Genomic DNA, 14602 nt, shown 5'->3' on the forward strand with positions numbered 1-14602 from the left:
TAAGTAAGGATATACTTATCTGAAAGGACCTTATAATTTTGGTGTTTTATTTTCTAGTGCTCTTGGAGATGTTAAAATAGCTGAAGTGAATGTCAGGGGTTTATTTGTGAAGCTTGTTAACTCTTCCACTGACAAAGAACTGGATATCGGAGATCATGTTCTCCAGCAGCATGTTAATGGCCAGGCAATTTCTTCTTACCGATTTGTTGCAAATGTTATAATGCAGGCCAATTCCTCTGTAACAGTGAGTATATGCTATAAATACTATGAGCTAGAATTGTACAGGAAAAATGCATACACCTTGACAGACTGTGGCTCAGCCCCAGTGGTCTCATCATCACTAGATCTATACTTAAAATGCACTTTTGTTGGTGGTGGTTAATCATGCCACTTTGTCCATCTCTGGTTGTAAATGAGTACCTATAATTAAATTCCCCCAGCTTTCTTCAGTTTCCTACGAAATACTTTTTGTTTGTATGATTTAACTAGTAAACTGAAGCTCCCCAAACTAAGCAAACATAATCCTTATAACAAAAGCAAAGAGATTATATGCTTAGAGAACAAATAGGTACTTAGTCAACACCAGAGAGTTTTCCCCCTTTTCCTTGTGTTTTCCTTTAAATCACGCACAGGAGCTGTTTGGTATTACATAGCTTAACATTACATAATCTTACATTTTAAAACCTAATCCACTCAGAAAGATTGTGTTGCAATAACCTTATGACATTTAAAAAGTTATTTCGAATTCCAGTGGCACTTGGCATTAAATTAATAGGCTATTTTCTTACAGGTGTGGGCGGCAGCATCTGAGGCAAAGCATCAACCTCCATCAAATTTTCTTTGGAAGGAACAAAATAAGTTTATAGCAAGTCCAAATTGTACAACAATCCTATGCAAACCTAATGGTGAAGTCAGTGTCTGGTTCTTAACAATTGTTTTACTTTTTTTCTTTTTTTTAATTAGAAAAGTTGTACGTTTACAGAAAAATCATGCGGAAAATAGAGTTCCCTATACTCTCTCCTTGCCTGCAGTTTTCCCTATTATTAACACTTTGCATTGATGTGGTACCTTAGGTACAACTGATGAAACAATATTATAATAATTATACTTGAAATATAATCCACAGTTTACATTAGGATTCACTGTGTTGTACAATCTTGTTTTTTTAAAAATGTTTTATTCTAGTGATACATATATATACAACCTAAAATTTCCCCTTTTAACCATATTCAAATATACAATTAAGTGGCGTTAATTACATTCACAATATTGTGCTACTGTCACCACCATCCATTACCAAAACTTCTCCATCACCTCAAGCAGGGCCTCTGTACAAATTAAACATTAACTTCCATTCCTACCCCAACCCTGACCCCCAGTAACCTGTATTCTAGTTTTTGACTCTTTGAATTTATTTCTAATTATTTCATATCAGCGAGATCATGTTTGTCCTTCTGTGGCTTATTTCACTCAATATGATGGCTTTAACGTTCATCCATGTTGTCGCATGTATCAGAACATCATTCCTTTTTATGGATGGATAATATTCTATTGTATGTATATACCACATTTTGTTTATTCATTAATCAGTTTGTGGATACTTAGGTTGCTACCATCTTTTGGCAACCGTGAATAATGCCACTGTGAACCTTGGTGTGCAAATATCTGTTCAAGTTGCTGCTTTCAATTCTTTTGAGGGTATACCTAGAAGTGGGATTGCTGGATCATATGGGAGTTCTATATTTAGCTTTCTGAGAAATCACCAAACTCTTTTCTACAGCAGCAGCAGCATTTACATTCCCACCAACAATGAAGAGTAGTCCTATTTCTTCATATCCTCTTCAACATGTATTTTCTGTTTCTTTAATAGTAGCCATTCTAGTGGGTATGTGTGCTGGTTTGAATCTGTTATGTACCCCATAAAAGACTATGTTCTTTTGATCTACTCTTTTTGGGGCAGACCTATTGTGGGTGAGATCTTTTGATTAGATTATTTCCATGGAGGTGTTACCCCATCCATTCAAGGTGGATCTTAATTAGTTTACTAGAATCTGAGAGAGAGCTCAGAGCCAACACAGGCCCAGAGACACTTGGACAGAAATGCCCCAGGAGAAACAAGCAGAGAAGCTTAGAGAGAAGTTAAGACAGACATTTTGCAGAGAAGCTAAGATATGTAATCCAGAGTTTGCCCCAGGGAGAAGTAAGTAAGGACCCACAGGAGCTGAGACAGAAGCCCAGAGACATTTTGGAGAAAGCCACTGAAACCAGAAGCTAAACCCAAGAAAGAAGTTTCAACAGAGCCAGCCATGTGCCTTCCTGTGAGACAGAGGAGCCCCAGATGCCATCAGCCTTTCCTCAGAGATGGAATCTTACTCTTGATGCCTTAATTTGGACATTTTCATTGCCTTCAAACTGTACATTTGTGAACTAATAAACCCCCATTGTAAAAGCCAATCCATGTCTGGTATACTGCATTTTGGCAGCTTTAGCAAACCAGAACAGTAGGAAATGGTATCTCATTGTGGTTTTGTTTTGCATTTCCCTAATGGCTAATGATGTTGAGCATCTTTTCATGTGCTTATTAGCCACTTGTATATCTTCATGGGAGAAATGCCTGTTCAAGTCTTTGGCCCATTTTTGAATTGGTTTGTTTGTCTTTTTGTTGCTGATCTGTAGGATTTTTTTTTATGTATTCCAGATGTTAAGCCCTTATCCAATATGTGGTTACCAAATATTTTCCTCTATTCTATATGTTGTCTTTTTACTTTTTGATGAATTCCTTTGATGTGCAAGAACTATTATTTTATCTAAATTTTATTTTCTTGATTGTGTTGTTTACTGAGTGTAAATTCTAAGAAACCAATGACTAACTTAAGGTTGTGAAGATGTTTCCCTATGATTTCTTCTAGGAGTTTTATAGTTTGGGTTCTTATATTTAGGCCTTTAATTCATTTTGAGTTAATTTTTATATGGTATGAGGTAGGGTTCCACCTTTATTCTTTTGCATATGGGTGTCTGATTTTGACAGCACCGTTTGTCAAAAAGACTATTCTTTTCCCATTGAGTGGACATGGCACCCTTGTCAAAAATCTGTTGGCCATAGATGTGAGAATTTATTTCTGAACTCTCAGTTTGATTCCATTGGTCTATAAATCTGCCCTTGTTCCAGAACCATGGTGTTTTTATTATTGTTAGCTTTGTAATAAATTTTAAGATTGGGAAGTGTGAGTCCTCCAATTTTGTTCTTTTTCAAGATGGTTTTGACTATTTGGGGTTTCTTATCTTACCATATGAATATGGTGATTGACTTCTCCATTTCTGCAAAGAAGGCTGTTAGAATTTTGATTGGGATTGTGTTGAATCTGTAAATCACTTTGGGTGGAATTCACATCTTAGCAATATTTAGCTTTCCAATCCATAAACATGGAATATCCTTCTATTTACTTAAGTCTTCTGTGATTTCTTTAAGCAATATTCTGTAGTTTTTCTGTGTACAAGTCCTTTATATCCTTGGTTAGATTTATTCCTAGATATTTGATTCTTTTAGTTGCTATTGTAAGAGTAATTTTTCTTGATTTCCACTTCAGATTGTTCAATGCTAGTGTTTAGGAACACTACTGATTTTTATGTGTTGATCTGGCACCCTGCCACTTTGCTGCATTCATTTATTAGACCTAGAGCTTTGTTGTGGATTTTTCAGAATTTTGTGTATATTGGATCATGTCATCTGTAAATAGGGAAAGTTTTCTTTCTTCCTTTCTAATTTGGATGCCTTTTATTTCTTTTTCTTGCCTAATTGCTCAGGGTAGAACTTCCAGTCCAGTGTTGAGTAACAGTGGTGACAGTGGGTATTCTTATCATGTTCCTGATCTTAGTAAAACTTTCAGTTTTTCACCATTGAGTATGATATTAACTGTGGGTTTTCATATATGTCCTCTATCATGTTGAGGATATTTCCTTCTTTTCCTAGTTTTCTAAGTGTTTTTAGCAAGAAGTGGTGCTGAGATTTGTCAAATGCCTTTTCCAAGTCAGTTGAGGTAATCTGGTTTTTTGAGTAGGATTGATGTTACTTTTTCTTGGAATGTTTGGTAAAATTCACCAGTGAAGCCAATCTGGTCCTGGGCTTTTCTCTGTTGGGAAGTTTTTGATGACTGGCTCAATTGTTTTACTTATTATTGGTCCATTGAGGTCTTCTCTTTCTTCTTGAGTCAGTAAAGGTAGTTGGTATGTTCTAGGAATTTAACCATTTCATCCAGGTTATCTAATTTATTGGCATACAGTTGTTCACAGTATCCTCCAATAGTGCTTTTATTTCAGTAGAGTCAGTAGTAATGTCCCCCATTTCATTTTAGTTATTTGCATCCTCTTTTTTTCTTTGTCAGTCTAGCTAAATGTTTCTCAATTTTATTGGCCTTTTCAAAAAGCCAACTTTTGTTGATTCTCTATTGCTTTTTTATACTCTATTTAATTATCGCCACTCTAATCTTTGTTACTTCCTTCCCTCTGGTCACTTTGGGTTTAGTTTTCTCTTCTTTTTTTAGATCCTCCATTTGTGAGGTTAGGTATTGGATTTGAGATCTTCTTTTTTACTGTAAGCATTTAGAGCTATAGATTTCTCTCCAGCACAGCCTTTGCTGCATCCCAGAAGTTTTGGTATATTGTGGTTTTGTTTTCATTTGCCTCAAGGTATTTCCTAATGTCCTTAGTGATTTCCTCTTTAGCCCATTGGTTGTTTGAGAGTGTGTTGTTTAATGTTCTCGCATTTGTTAATTTTTCCATTTAATATAAATATGCACACAGAATATGGCAGCCCAGGTCAGAGAGATCAGTTCTGTAAGGGCACGTGTCAGGAAAAGGATTCAAGAGGAGGAGATACTTGTGCTGAGTTTGCAGGACAGGAGGGAATTTGCCCAGCTGACCTGAACCACAGTGGACTTCCTCCTTTCCACCCCCATGGCTAACCTCTCCCAGTGCTTCTTCATGCTCTCTGATTAACCACACTGTCCTTCTTAAGTTCTCAGTACTTGACTTGGTTCTTCAAGCCACAGGACATTTGCACATGCTTTTGTTTCTCCACAGCCTCTTTCCTCCCTTTTTACTTATTAAATCCTACTCACCCTTCAGATCTCAGCCTTTTCTTTCAAATCACATAGTGTTAGAATATCCTACCTGATGGCAAAGCAATGAGCATTATTTAATTCAACTAGAAAATATTTCTATTAAATAGGCTGAAATGTGAACCTTAAGACAGCTTCAAACCCTCATGTAAAGACAGAGTCCTTTTTTATTCTCATTCTAGCTCAGTGACACTGGACCTCACAATTTGCAATTGCCAGATAGAGTTTTCTTGAAAAGACAGATTGCTGCATTCCCATGGACATACTAAAACACAGACAGATCCAAGGTTTCTTCATGACCCTGGAATCACTTTCTATTTATGTGACTTGTACATAGAAAATAGACCATATCTTGTGGAAAAAGTCAGAGACACCATAATCTTCCCTCTAAAACGAAAGCCAACCATACAGCTTAGAATAGGCAACATTTCTGTACTTGAATAATAGTTCTATTTACTAAGGTGGTGCAAAGAGCAGTTACATTATGGGCCATTAAAAAAACCTATTCACTGCCAAGGCAATGCTTGATATTCAATACAGCTACAATTCTTAGCAGTGTAATATAAAGGTTGGTTTTAGTTCTGCTATGCCATAAGTTAATTATGTAATCTTTATTCCATTTTCTCATTTTAAAATGAAAGATTAATCCCACACCTATAAGAATGGTTGCTATTTAAACAAACAGGAAACTACAGATGTTGCAGAGGATGTAGAGAAGTAGAAACACTTATCCATTACTGGTGGGAATGTAAAATGCTACAGCCACTGTGGAAGATAGTTTTACAGTTCCTCAGAAAACTAAATATTGAGTTGCCCTACATCCCAGCAATTCCCCTACTTGATATATACCCAGATCTGAAAGCAGGGAAATGAACAGACATTTGCACACCAATGTTCATAGCGACATTATTCACAATTGCCGAAGGTTGGAAACAATCCAAAAGTCAATCAACAGATGAGTGGATAAACAAAATGTGGTATATACATATGATAGAATATTATGCAGCAGTAAGAAGGACTGAGGTCCTAAAACATGTGACAACATGGATGAACCTTGAGGACATAATGCTGAGTGAAATAAGCCAGACACAAAAGGACAGATATTGTATGATTTCACTAATCTGAACTAACTAGAACATGTAAACTCAAGAGTTTTAAAGTGTAGAATATAGGGTACCTAGAGATAGACAGAAGCTAGAGAAAGGAGAGTGGTTACCTAATATGTACAGAACTGTTGACAAAGTTGAACTTAAATGTTTGGGAATGGATAGAGGTGATGGTAGCTTGCTATTGGGATTATAAATAATGGTGCCATATTGTAGTTGAATTTGATTGAAAGTGGTTATTTAAAGCCATGTTTGTCACCGGTTCTTGTATGAACAACTGCAAATTAAAAAATTAATAAAGGGGTATATGAGAAAAAACATAGCTATTATAAATTATGGACCATAGTTAATAGTAAAAAATTGTAATTTTCTTTCACCAACAGTAACAAATTTACTACACCAATACTATGGGTCAACAATAGAGGGGGATAAGGGGTTTAATTTTTTTTTCTTATTTCTGTTCTGGAGTGATGAAAATGTTCTAAAACTGATTATGGGTATCTATGCACAACTATGTGATGATACTGTGAGCCAGTGATTTTTATACTTTGGATGGTTTGTGTGGTATGTGAATATATCTCAATAACATTGAAAAAAACTAAGAGATTATACAATGTAATCACTAAGATTCTAAAAGTCCATCAACTGTTAAAACAGGGCTGGATTTTTCACCAGTCTATGGGACTTGTTGTTCTATGGGATTTGTAGCCTCACTATTACATGACAAAAATGAATAGATATCCTGTATTTATCCAATTCCTGATACTTTGCCAACACAATGTTTTGCATTAGAGATTCAGATATGGAGAAGATTGCTCCTGTGCTGTAGGAGTTCAGTGAAGGGCTGTTTATATAGGTATTATCTCATTTGATTCTCAGTAATGCTTAAGTATTCTACCAAGGAAGAAAACAGGACTGGGAAAAGTTAATGCCTTGCTGAAGATCACATGATTAGGAAAATGGCAGATTAAAATTAAATAAAATCTTCTGACTCTAAAAATTTTTCTGTTGTACTAAAGAAAGGTCTATAAGGTTCATATATCCACATTCTAGAGATGAGATTTAAATTGTATCATTTTCATCACATTATATTCATCACTGTCATCAAATATTTTTGAGTCCCTATAATACAGGGAGAAATAAGATACTGCTCTCCTCTAGGAAAGGCTTATAATCTAGTTGAGGATCACACGGAAAAGATAATGAACGTATTTTCAACACAAACAGCTATGTTTGAGCTGTAAAAGTGAGACTTTCCTGCTGTGATCCATGAAATTGAATTTTTTAAAAGAGATTTCATCTTTTACTTTCTCTGCTGTAGGCCTAGTCTGGCTAAAACATGCCTTGTGTTGCCTTTATGTCTGTTTAATTTGTGAAGTCAAGCAGATGATTTTTCAATGGTTACAGCATAAACCCCAAACTTCTAATTTTTATAAACTAAAAAAAGATCACAAGAACAAGCAAAATGCTAAGGCACACTTTGTTGCTGAATTTTCTCCTGTTGAATGAAGACATAATTATTAGGCCCTTTGCAATATTTTCCTTAATAATCTTGGCTCTCCATTTTCCATTTGAGGACATAGTCCGAGGCACTATGTGACTAACCTGCCTGAATTCACACAGCTTGTGATTTCCAGAACTGGAAAATAATGCTAGGATTTCTTACTACATTCCCATGATGTTTTTCATTAATCCATACAGAATAAGTATGTGACATTATACACCTGGATGTTGAAATTATATTGCAATAAGCCTATGACAGTAATAAAAAGTCTAACTCCAATAGTATTTTATATTAATAAACCATTTTTGTTAGGCTATTGCGTGGTACACTCCTATTCACTGGAAACAAGCATGGGAGAAATTAGAGACCGACATTGAATTTGGGAGATGCTCAGTGTTAACTCCAACATCTCGAGGGCAAGTATTCTGGTGGCCAAAATCTACAACTACGATAACTGAAGACAAACAAGACAAACAACAGAAAGATACCTCACAATGTCAGATGGAAAAAATTCAAGTATTCCTTAAGAGGTAAAAAGTTGGTTCTTTTTTAAACCAAGTCTGTCCCACAGTTACTAATGGAGCACGTGAAGATAATCAGTGGCAAGTAGATATATGATGAATAGGTAAATCAATAATAGTATTTTTTAAAACCTACAGTTTTGAATAGGACACAGATGAAAAGCATCAAAACACAGAATGAGCAGGGATATACTCAGGATAGAAAACAAGCTGCTGATCATCACTAGGGCAATAGGGTAGATAATTCGGTGACCCCTCTGACCCTTTCACTTCTCATTGGCACTATTATTAGAGACAAAATGGTGGAGAGGTAAAGAGGTGGTTGTGATCATGTGGTAGCAGTGCTTAGGTAAAGGGAGAAGTGCATCACCTAGGAATTTCATTTTTTACTCATCCTGGATCAAGACCCGGCTGTGGTTGGAAGTACAGAATTTATATTATTCCTTTGTAGGCAAATGCATCTGATCTCATGATCAAAGTTCTGCCCCATAAGGTCTAGAAAAGCATGTCATCTGGTCTTGCTTTCACTTTAATTACACCTCCATCACTAATGTCATTGCATAAAATGCCTTTGGGGTTTAATTTGAGCTTTTCTTCTATTACAGAGAAAAAGAAATCCCACCAACTCTGATCCCCCCTTGTAGCCCTTGGTGCCACAGTCCCAGTGTCCCACCACATCCCTATTGTTCTCTGGTTGATCCACACAATGTACATACTGTCAAAAGCTACCGGAACAGACAGCCCAGACTGCAATTAGCCAAGTCTGCTCCAGCTTCAGGTAAGTCAAAGCAGTGAGTAACAGGTGTATGTGTGTATGTATGTGTGTGCGTACCAAGAACTGGTGCAAAGGGGTAAAGTAGTGACATTTGCTGAGCACTAAAATTATCCATATCCTTCACAATAAATGGCTCCCCAAAGAAGTACTGTAAGCTATTTCACTTACATTTACATTAGCACTGTGTCTTCCACAGTTAGCTCTTGAGAAATATCTATTGGATGAATCATTGAGTCAAAAGGAAAATCACATGGCCAGCAAGGATATGTAAGGGTGATGCTTGAGGTTTGGTCAAAAGTACATTTTGTTTTTCAGAAAGGCAGGAGAAACTGGTCCTGCGAGTTATGCTGTGCTAAAAAAAAATCCGTATTTTCCAAGCACATTCTAATATTAATCCCAAATTCTTATTGTTTTTCAACTAGAAGTTTCGCATTTAAGTCCTCTAAATAAAGCACTTACAGTGGTGGTGTTAACTTAGGATCTGTGAATGGATTTCAGGAGGTCCATGAACCTGCTGAATTTGGCACAAAAATTCTACTGTGTGTCTATCTGATGTTTTTCAGAGAGTCCATAATGTTCATCAGACTCTCAAAGGTGTCTAAATCCCCCCCTCCAAAAAAGAGTTTAAGAACTGGATCATAAGAACACAATGCCAAGAAGGAACCAGATCCCAAACTGTGGGAAAAACCTGTTTCTTACAGCAGCTATACCCTGTTGAAGTTCTAATACAATGATTTGCAAAGCCTATTTAGCAGAGGAATGCTTTTTAAAGAAAAATTAAATCTTTTGCAGGATCCCAGTATATAAAATGAATAAAAGCAGATTTGTTCAAATTGAATGAGAAGTAGCAGTTCCCACTGCTCGCTATCCCTTTAATTCTTCCTTCCGTCCTCGCCTGTAATCCTTGAGATACCTCTGTGGAATCAAAGGATTCTTTGTTTAAACAATGTTAGTGTGCTAACACATCATTGGGAAATAGCACCCTACATATAGAAACTTCTAGAGGTGGAATGATGGAAATTTTGTAAATTACTGAATATATATTCCATTTTCATTAAATTAAGTACCTTATAGCTCTGTGCCTGAGTTTCCTCATCTGTAAATTAAATTTGGATCTGAAATTTAAAGGGCACTTCTAGCAGTAAATGCTGTGATTGAACATATTATATAAATCAAATGCACACAAACACATAAAACACACACATGCCCCGATAGTTCTTTATGACTTAGATTTGAGGGTCTCCAGAAATAGATTAATATATGTTTTCCTCCAGTTGATGATAGCCTTGAGTATTTTACTCAACCTTAGAAACTTACTTGCCAAAAAATTTGGTTTCACATTATCTTAATTCACCTTTCTATGGGTGGTAACATCTTGAAAATTCAATGCCTTGCTGCTTAGCACAAATCATTTCACTAGATGTGTGTGTTTTGGAGTAGTAATTCAGAAAGATACATTTTTTGATGCCTTTAGGGCCCTGTTCCAGTTTGCTAATGCTGCCATTGTACAAAATGCCAGAAATGGATTGGCTTTTATAAAGGGGGTTTGTTCAGTTACAAATTTACAGTCTGAAGGCCATAAAATGTCCAAATTAGGGCATCAACACGAGTATACCTTCACCAAAGGAAGGCCAACGACATCTGGAAATCTGTTAGTGGGGAAGGCACATGGCTGGTATCTGCTGATCCCGATTGTGTTCCAGCTCCTCTCTTAGCTCCTGTGTGTTCCTCAAAATGTTGCTCTTGAGGCATTTTGTCCTCTTTTAGCTTCCCTGGAGCAAACACTGGGCTGGCATCCCCAAAGTGTCAGCAAAAGTCTGCTTTCAGCGGCTTTCTCCAAAATGTCACTCTGAGCTGCTCTGAGCTCCTTCTGTTTATGAGTTCTTTTATAGGACTCCAGTGATTAAATCAAGACCCACCCTGAATGGGCAGTGTCCATATCTCCATGGAAATAATTTAATCAAGCGGTTCACCAGTTCACCCACAGTTGATTGAGTCACATCTCCATGGAAACAGTCAATCAAAGGATTCCAACCTAATCAACACTAATATGTCTGTCCCCACAAGATTGCATTAAAGAACATGGCATTTTGGGGGACATAATACATCCAAACCAGAACAGGCCCCTATTCATCAGTTTATAACTTATTTCCTATTCATTAAATTTTCAGTATACACAGATACACATCAGAATTGCAAGGACTTTTCTTTGATTTTGATTACACATAGATTTCGGCCATGAATAGATGAAAGTTATGAATGCTTGGTTGGTGATTAATTGGATAACAGCAATCTCTGAATTACCGGTTCATTTTCTTGAAAGAACATGCAACTTGAGACTCCAAGGGAAAATGACCTCATTTACTGATTATTCATCTCATTTTAATTTGCTTTTTAATTTGCCTACCATTGGACTATTTACTATCATTAGCACACTCCTCAATAACTGGCAAAGAGCAGCTAAAACAGAAATTTATCAAATTTTCTTGTAGCATCTTCAATCCTGCTTCTTTTTCCCTACAGTAATAAACAGGCAAGTTTGCCAAGTTATGGAAGACTCAGGAAGAGTCTTAGCTTTATGTGACTTATATCTGGGACTTATTGCCTTGGTTTTAATAGTGCCTCTAAAATGTAAGTTATAGAGGAGTCTAGAGGCTAACAATTTAAATAATTTTTTAAAATCTACATATTATATACCTAATTTATGCCAACCTCATTTTATTTTTTAAAACATTTTACAATACAGAAAAGTACAGAGGATAATGTAAAGAGTGCCCATGTATTAATCAATCAGAATTAATGCATGTTAACATTTTTATCATATTGCTTCATATTGAAAAAACACATAACAGATGAATTTGAGTTCCTTTTGATGTTCTTTCTAGTTCTAATATGAAAATGGAATAAGTAATTGTGGTCCTCATATATATATATATAATTTATATATATATTTTATTATAATTTAATTATGTATATATGGATCATATATATATATTTTAATTATATATAATTTAATTATGTATATATGGATCCAAAAATATATATATATATAGTATAATCAGTATGTTTTCAAAATTTACATAAATGGCATCATGCTAAATGTGCATGTTATTTGTTTTTGTTTTTTACTTAATAGTATAATTTGGGGGATTTATATAGATTTAATTCAGTCACTTTAAGTGCTATATAGTATTTCATTATATGATTTTACTACTTTGTCTATTCTTTTATTAATGTTTTGTTCTACAGACAATGCTGCAATGAATACCTTGTGTATATATGTACATGTCTACTTGTACACATGTACAAAGTTTTCCCTGGGGTTTATGCCTAAATTCTAAAAGTCCTCTAAAATTCCTACATGTAATTGTTCAATAGTATGATAAAAAGCAATTCCAACTTTATTATTAGATTTTGCCCAACTGCTCTAGGAAGGATTTTACCGATTTATAGTCCCACCAATATTTTCAGAGACTTCCTATTTGCTATATTCCTATCAAACTTTATATTGTCAGAATTTTAAATTATTAGTCTGATAGATGTTAGCTGATATCTCAGTATTGTTTTAATGTGAAGCTCCCTGTTTAATAGTTGGACTGTGCATCTTTTTGTATCTATATTAATTTGTCAGGGCCACTATGATAAATATCACAAACAACAGAAATTTTTGTCTCACAGCTTTGGCAGCTAGAAGTCCAGCATGAAGATATTGGCAGGCTATGTTTCCTCCAAAGTCTGTAGCACTCTGGTGGTGGCTCAGTCTCTACCTGCATCACATGACAAGCTGTCTCTTAATGCCCACTCTGGTTTCTATCAGCATGTCCAATTTCCTTGCTATTTTATAAGGACTTCAGTCATATTGGATTAAGGTCCGTCCTCATTCAATTTGGCCACCCACCTCTTAAGTAATAACATCTTCAGAGATCCTGTTTACAAATGGGTTCACATTCCACAGAACCAGGGGTAAAGATTTGAACTTGTCTTTTGGGGGGCACATGATTCATCCCCAAAAATATATAGAAAAGCTAATTTAAAAAGAACACTTTGCCTATACCAATACAATGAATTATTTGCCTATATTTTCTTCTAGTGATTTCTTTTAAAATTTGTATGTATGTGTATTTTCATACATTTGGAATTCATTTTTGTGTATGGTGTGAAATAGTGATCTAATGTTTTCCATATGGAAAGCCATTTGCCCCATCACCAAATATAAATGAATTCCATCATTTGCACCCTAATTTATAGTACTACCTCCATCATTTAGCAACTTTCTCCATACACTTGGGTCTATATCTGTGCTTTCTGGAATGGTATACTGATTTTTCTTATTTCTCTGCCAATAACACTGTTTTAATTGTTGTTAATGTATAATAGTTCTTTATTTCTGGTAAGAGATGCTTTTTTCTTGGTCTTCCTTTTCAGTATTTTAAGGCTTAAGCTTTTTATTCCTCCATACAAGAATCAGTTTGTTAAATTTCTCAACAAAAAGCAATTATCTTATTGGTAGTTTTGATTGAAATTGCAAGGATAATGTAGATTAATTTGAGGGAGAGTCAACACCTTTATGATATTGAGTGATTGTATGTAAAACCGTTTGTCAATTCACTCAGGTTTCTTTCATGTCCTTTGTTGGCATTTTATAATTTTCTCTGCAAAATCCTTGTACATCTTTTGTTAGCTTTTTCACCAAGGTAGGTACCTTGATCTTGTTGTTGCTGTTAAAAATACTGATTTTCTCTATTATAATTTTAAATTACTTTAAAGAGCAAAACTGATGATTTTTGTATGTTGATTTTGTTTCAGCAAATTTTCTGCACTTTCTTTTTTTGATTCAATTTTATTGAGATATAGTCACATACCATGCAGTATACAAAGCATACATTCAGTTGTTCACAGTACCATTATATAGTTGTGCGTTCATCACCAAAATTCATTTTTGAACATTATCATTACCACACACAAAAAATAATAAGAATAAAAATTAAAGTGAAAAAGAACAATTAAAGTGAAAAAGAACAATTAAAGTAAAAAAGAACACTGGGTGCCTTTTTTTTTTTTTTCCTGACCCCTTTTTCTACTCATCCATCCATACACTGGACAAAGGGGAGTGTGGTCCATATGGCTTTCCCAATCACATTGTCACCCGTCATAAGCTATGTTTTTATACAATCGTCTTCAAGATTCGTGGGTTCTCGGTTGTAGTTCGATAGTTTCAGATATTTACTGCTGCTATTCCAATTCATTAGAACCTAAAAAGGGTTGTCTATATTGTATGCAAGAGTGCCCACCAGACTGACCTCTCGGCTCCTTTTGGAATCTCTCTGCCTCTGAAGCTTATTTCATTTCCTTTCACATCCCCCTTTTGGTCAAGAAGATGTTCTCCATCACACGATGCCAGGTCTAGATTCCTCCCCGGGAGTCATATTCCATGTTGCCAGGGGGATTCACTCCCCTGGGTGTCAGATCCCACATGGGGGGAGGGCAGTCTGCACTTTCTTTTTAGTTTTAATGTTTATCTGTAGAGTCTCCTGGATTCTTTTCTGTATTGCACAAATAAAGGCATCCTTCCTTTCCAA

At 35.5% G+C, this 14602-nt stretch overlaps 1 protein-coding gene across 12 annotated transcripts in view; it reads left to right on the forward strand.

Moving 5' to 3' along the window:
- LMNTD1 (lamin tail domain containing 1) overlaps nucleotides 1-14602 on the forward strand; it is a 445763-nt gene that overhangs the window by 415495 nt on the left and 15666 nt on the right. For all 12 annotated transcript variants that reach the window (XM_037845309.1, XM_037845307.1, XM_037845302.1 and 9 more), the window contains 4 exons: nucleotides 58-244; nucleotides 791-910; nucleotides 8040-8257; nucleotides 8854-9026. In XM_037845309.1, coding sequence (XP_037701237.1) covers nucleotides 58-244; nucleotides 791-910; nucleotides 8040-8257; nucleotides 8854-9026 — 698 coding nt within the window. The remainder of the gene's footprint in view (nucleotides 1-57; nucleotides 245-790; nucleotides 911-8039; nucleotides 8258-8853; nucleotides 9027-14602) is intronic.

Source organism: Choloepus didactylus, chromosome 8, assembly GCF_015220235.1.
Source record: "Choloepus didactylus isolate mChoDid1 chromosome 8, mChoDid1.pri, whole genome shotgun sequence".
Lineage (NCBI taxonomy): Eukaryota > Metazoa > Chordata > Mammalia > Pilosa > Megalonychidae > Choloepus > Choloepus didactylus.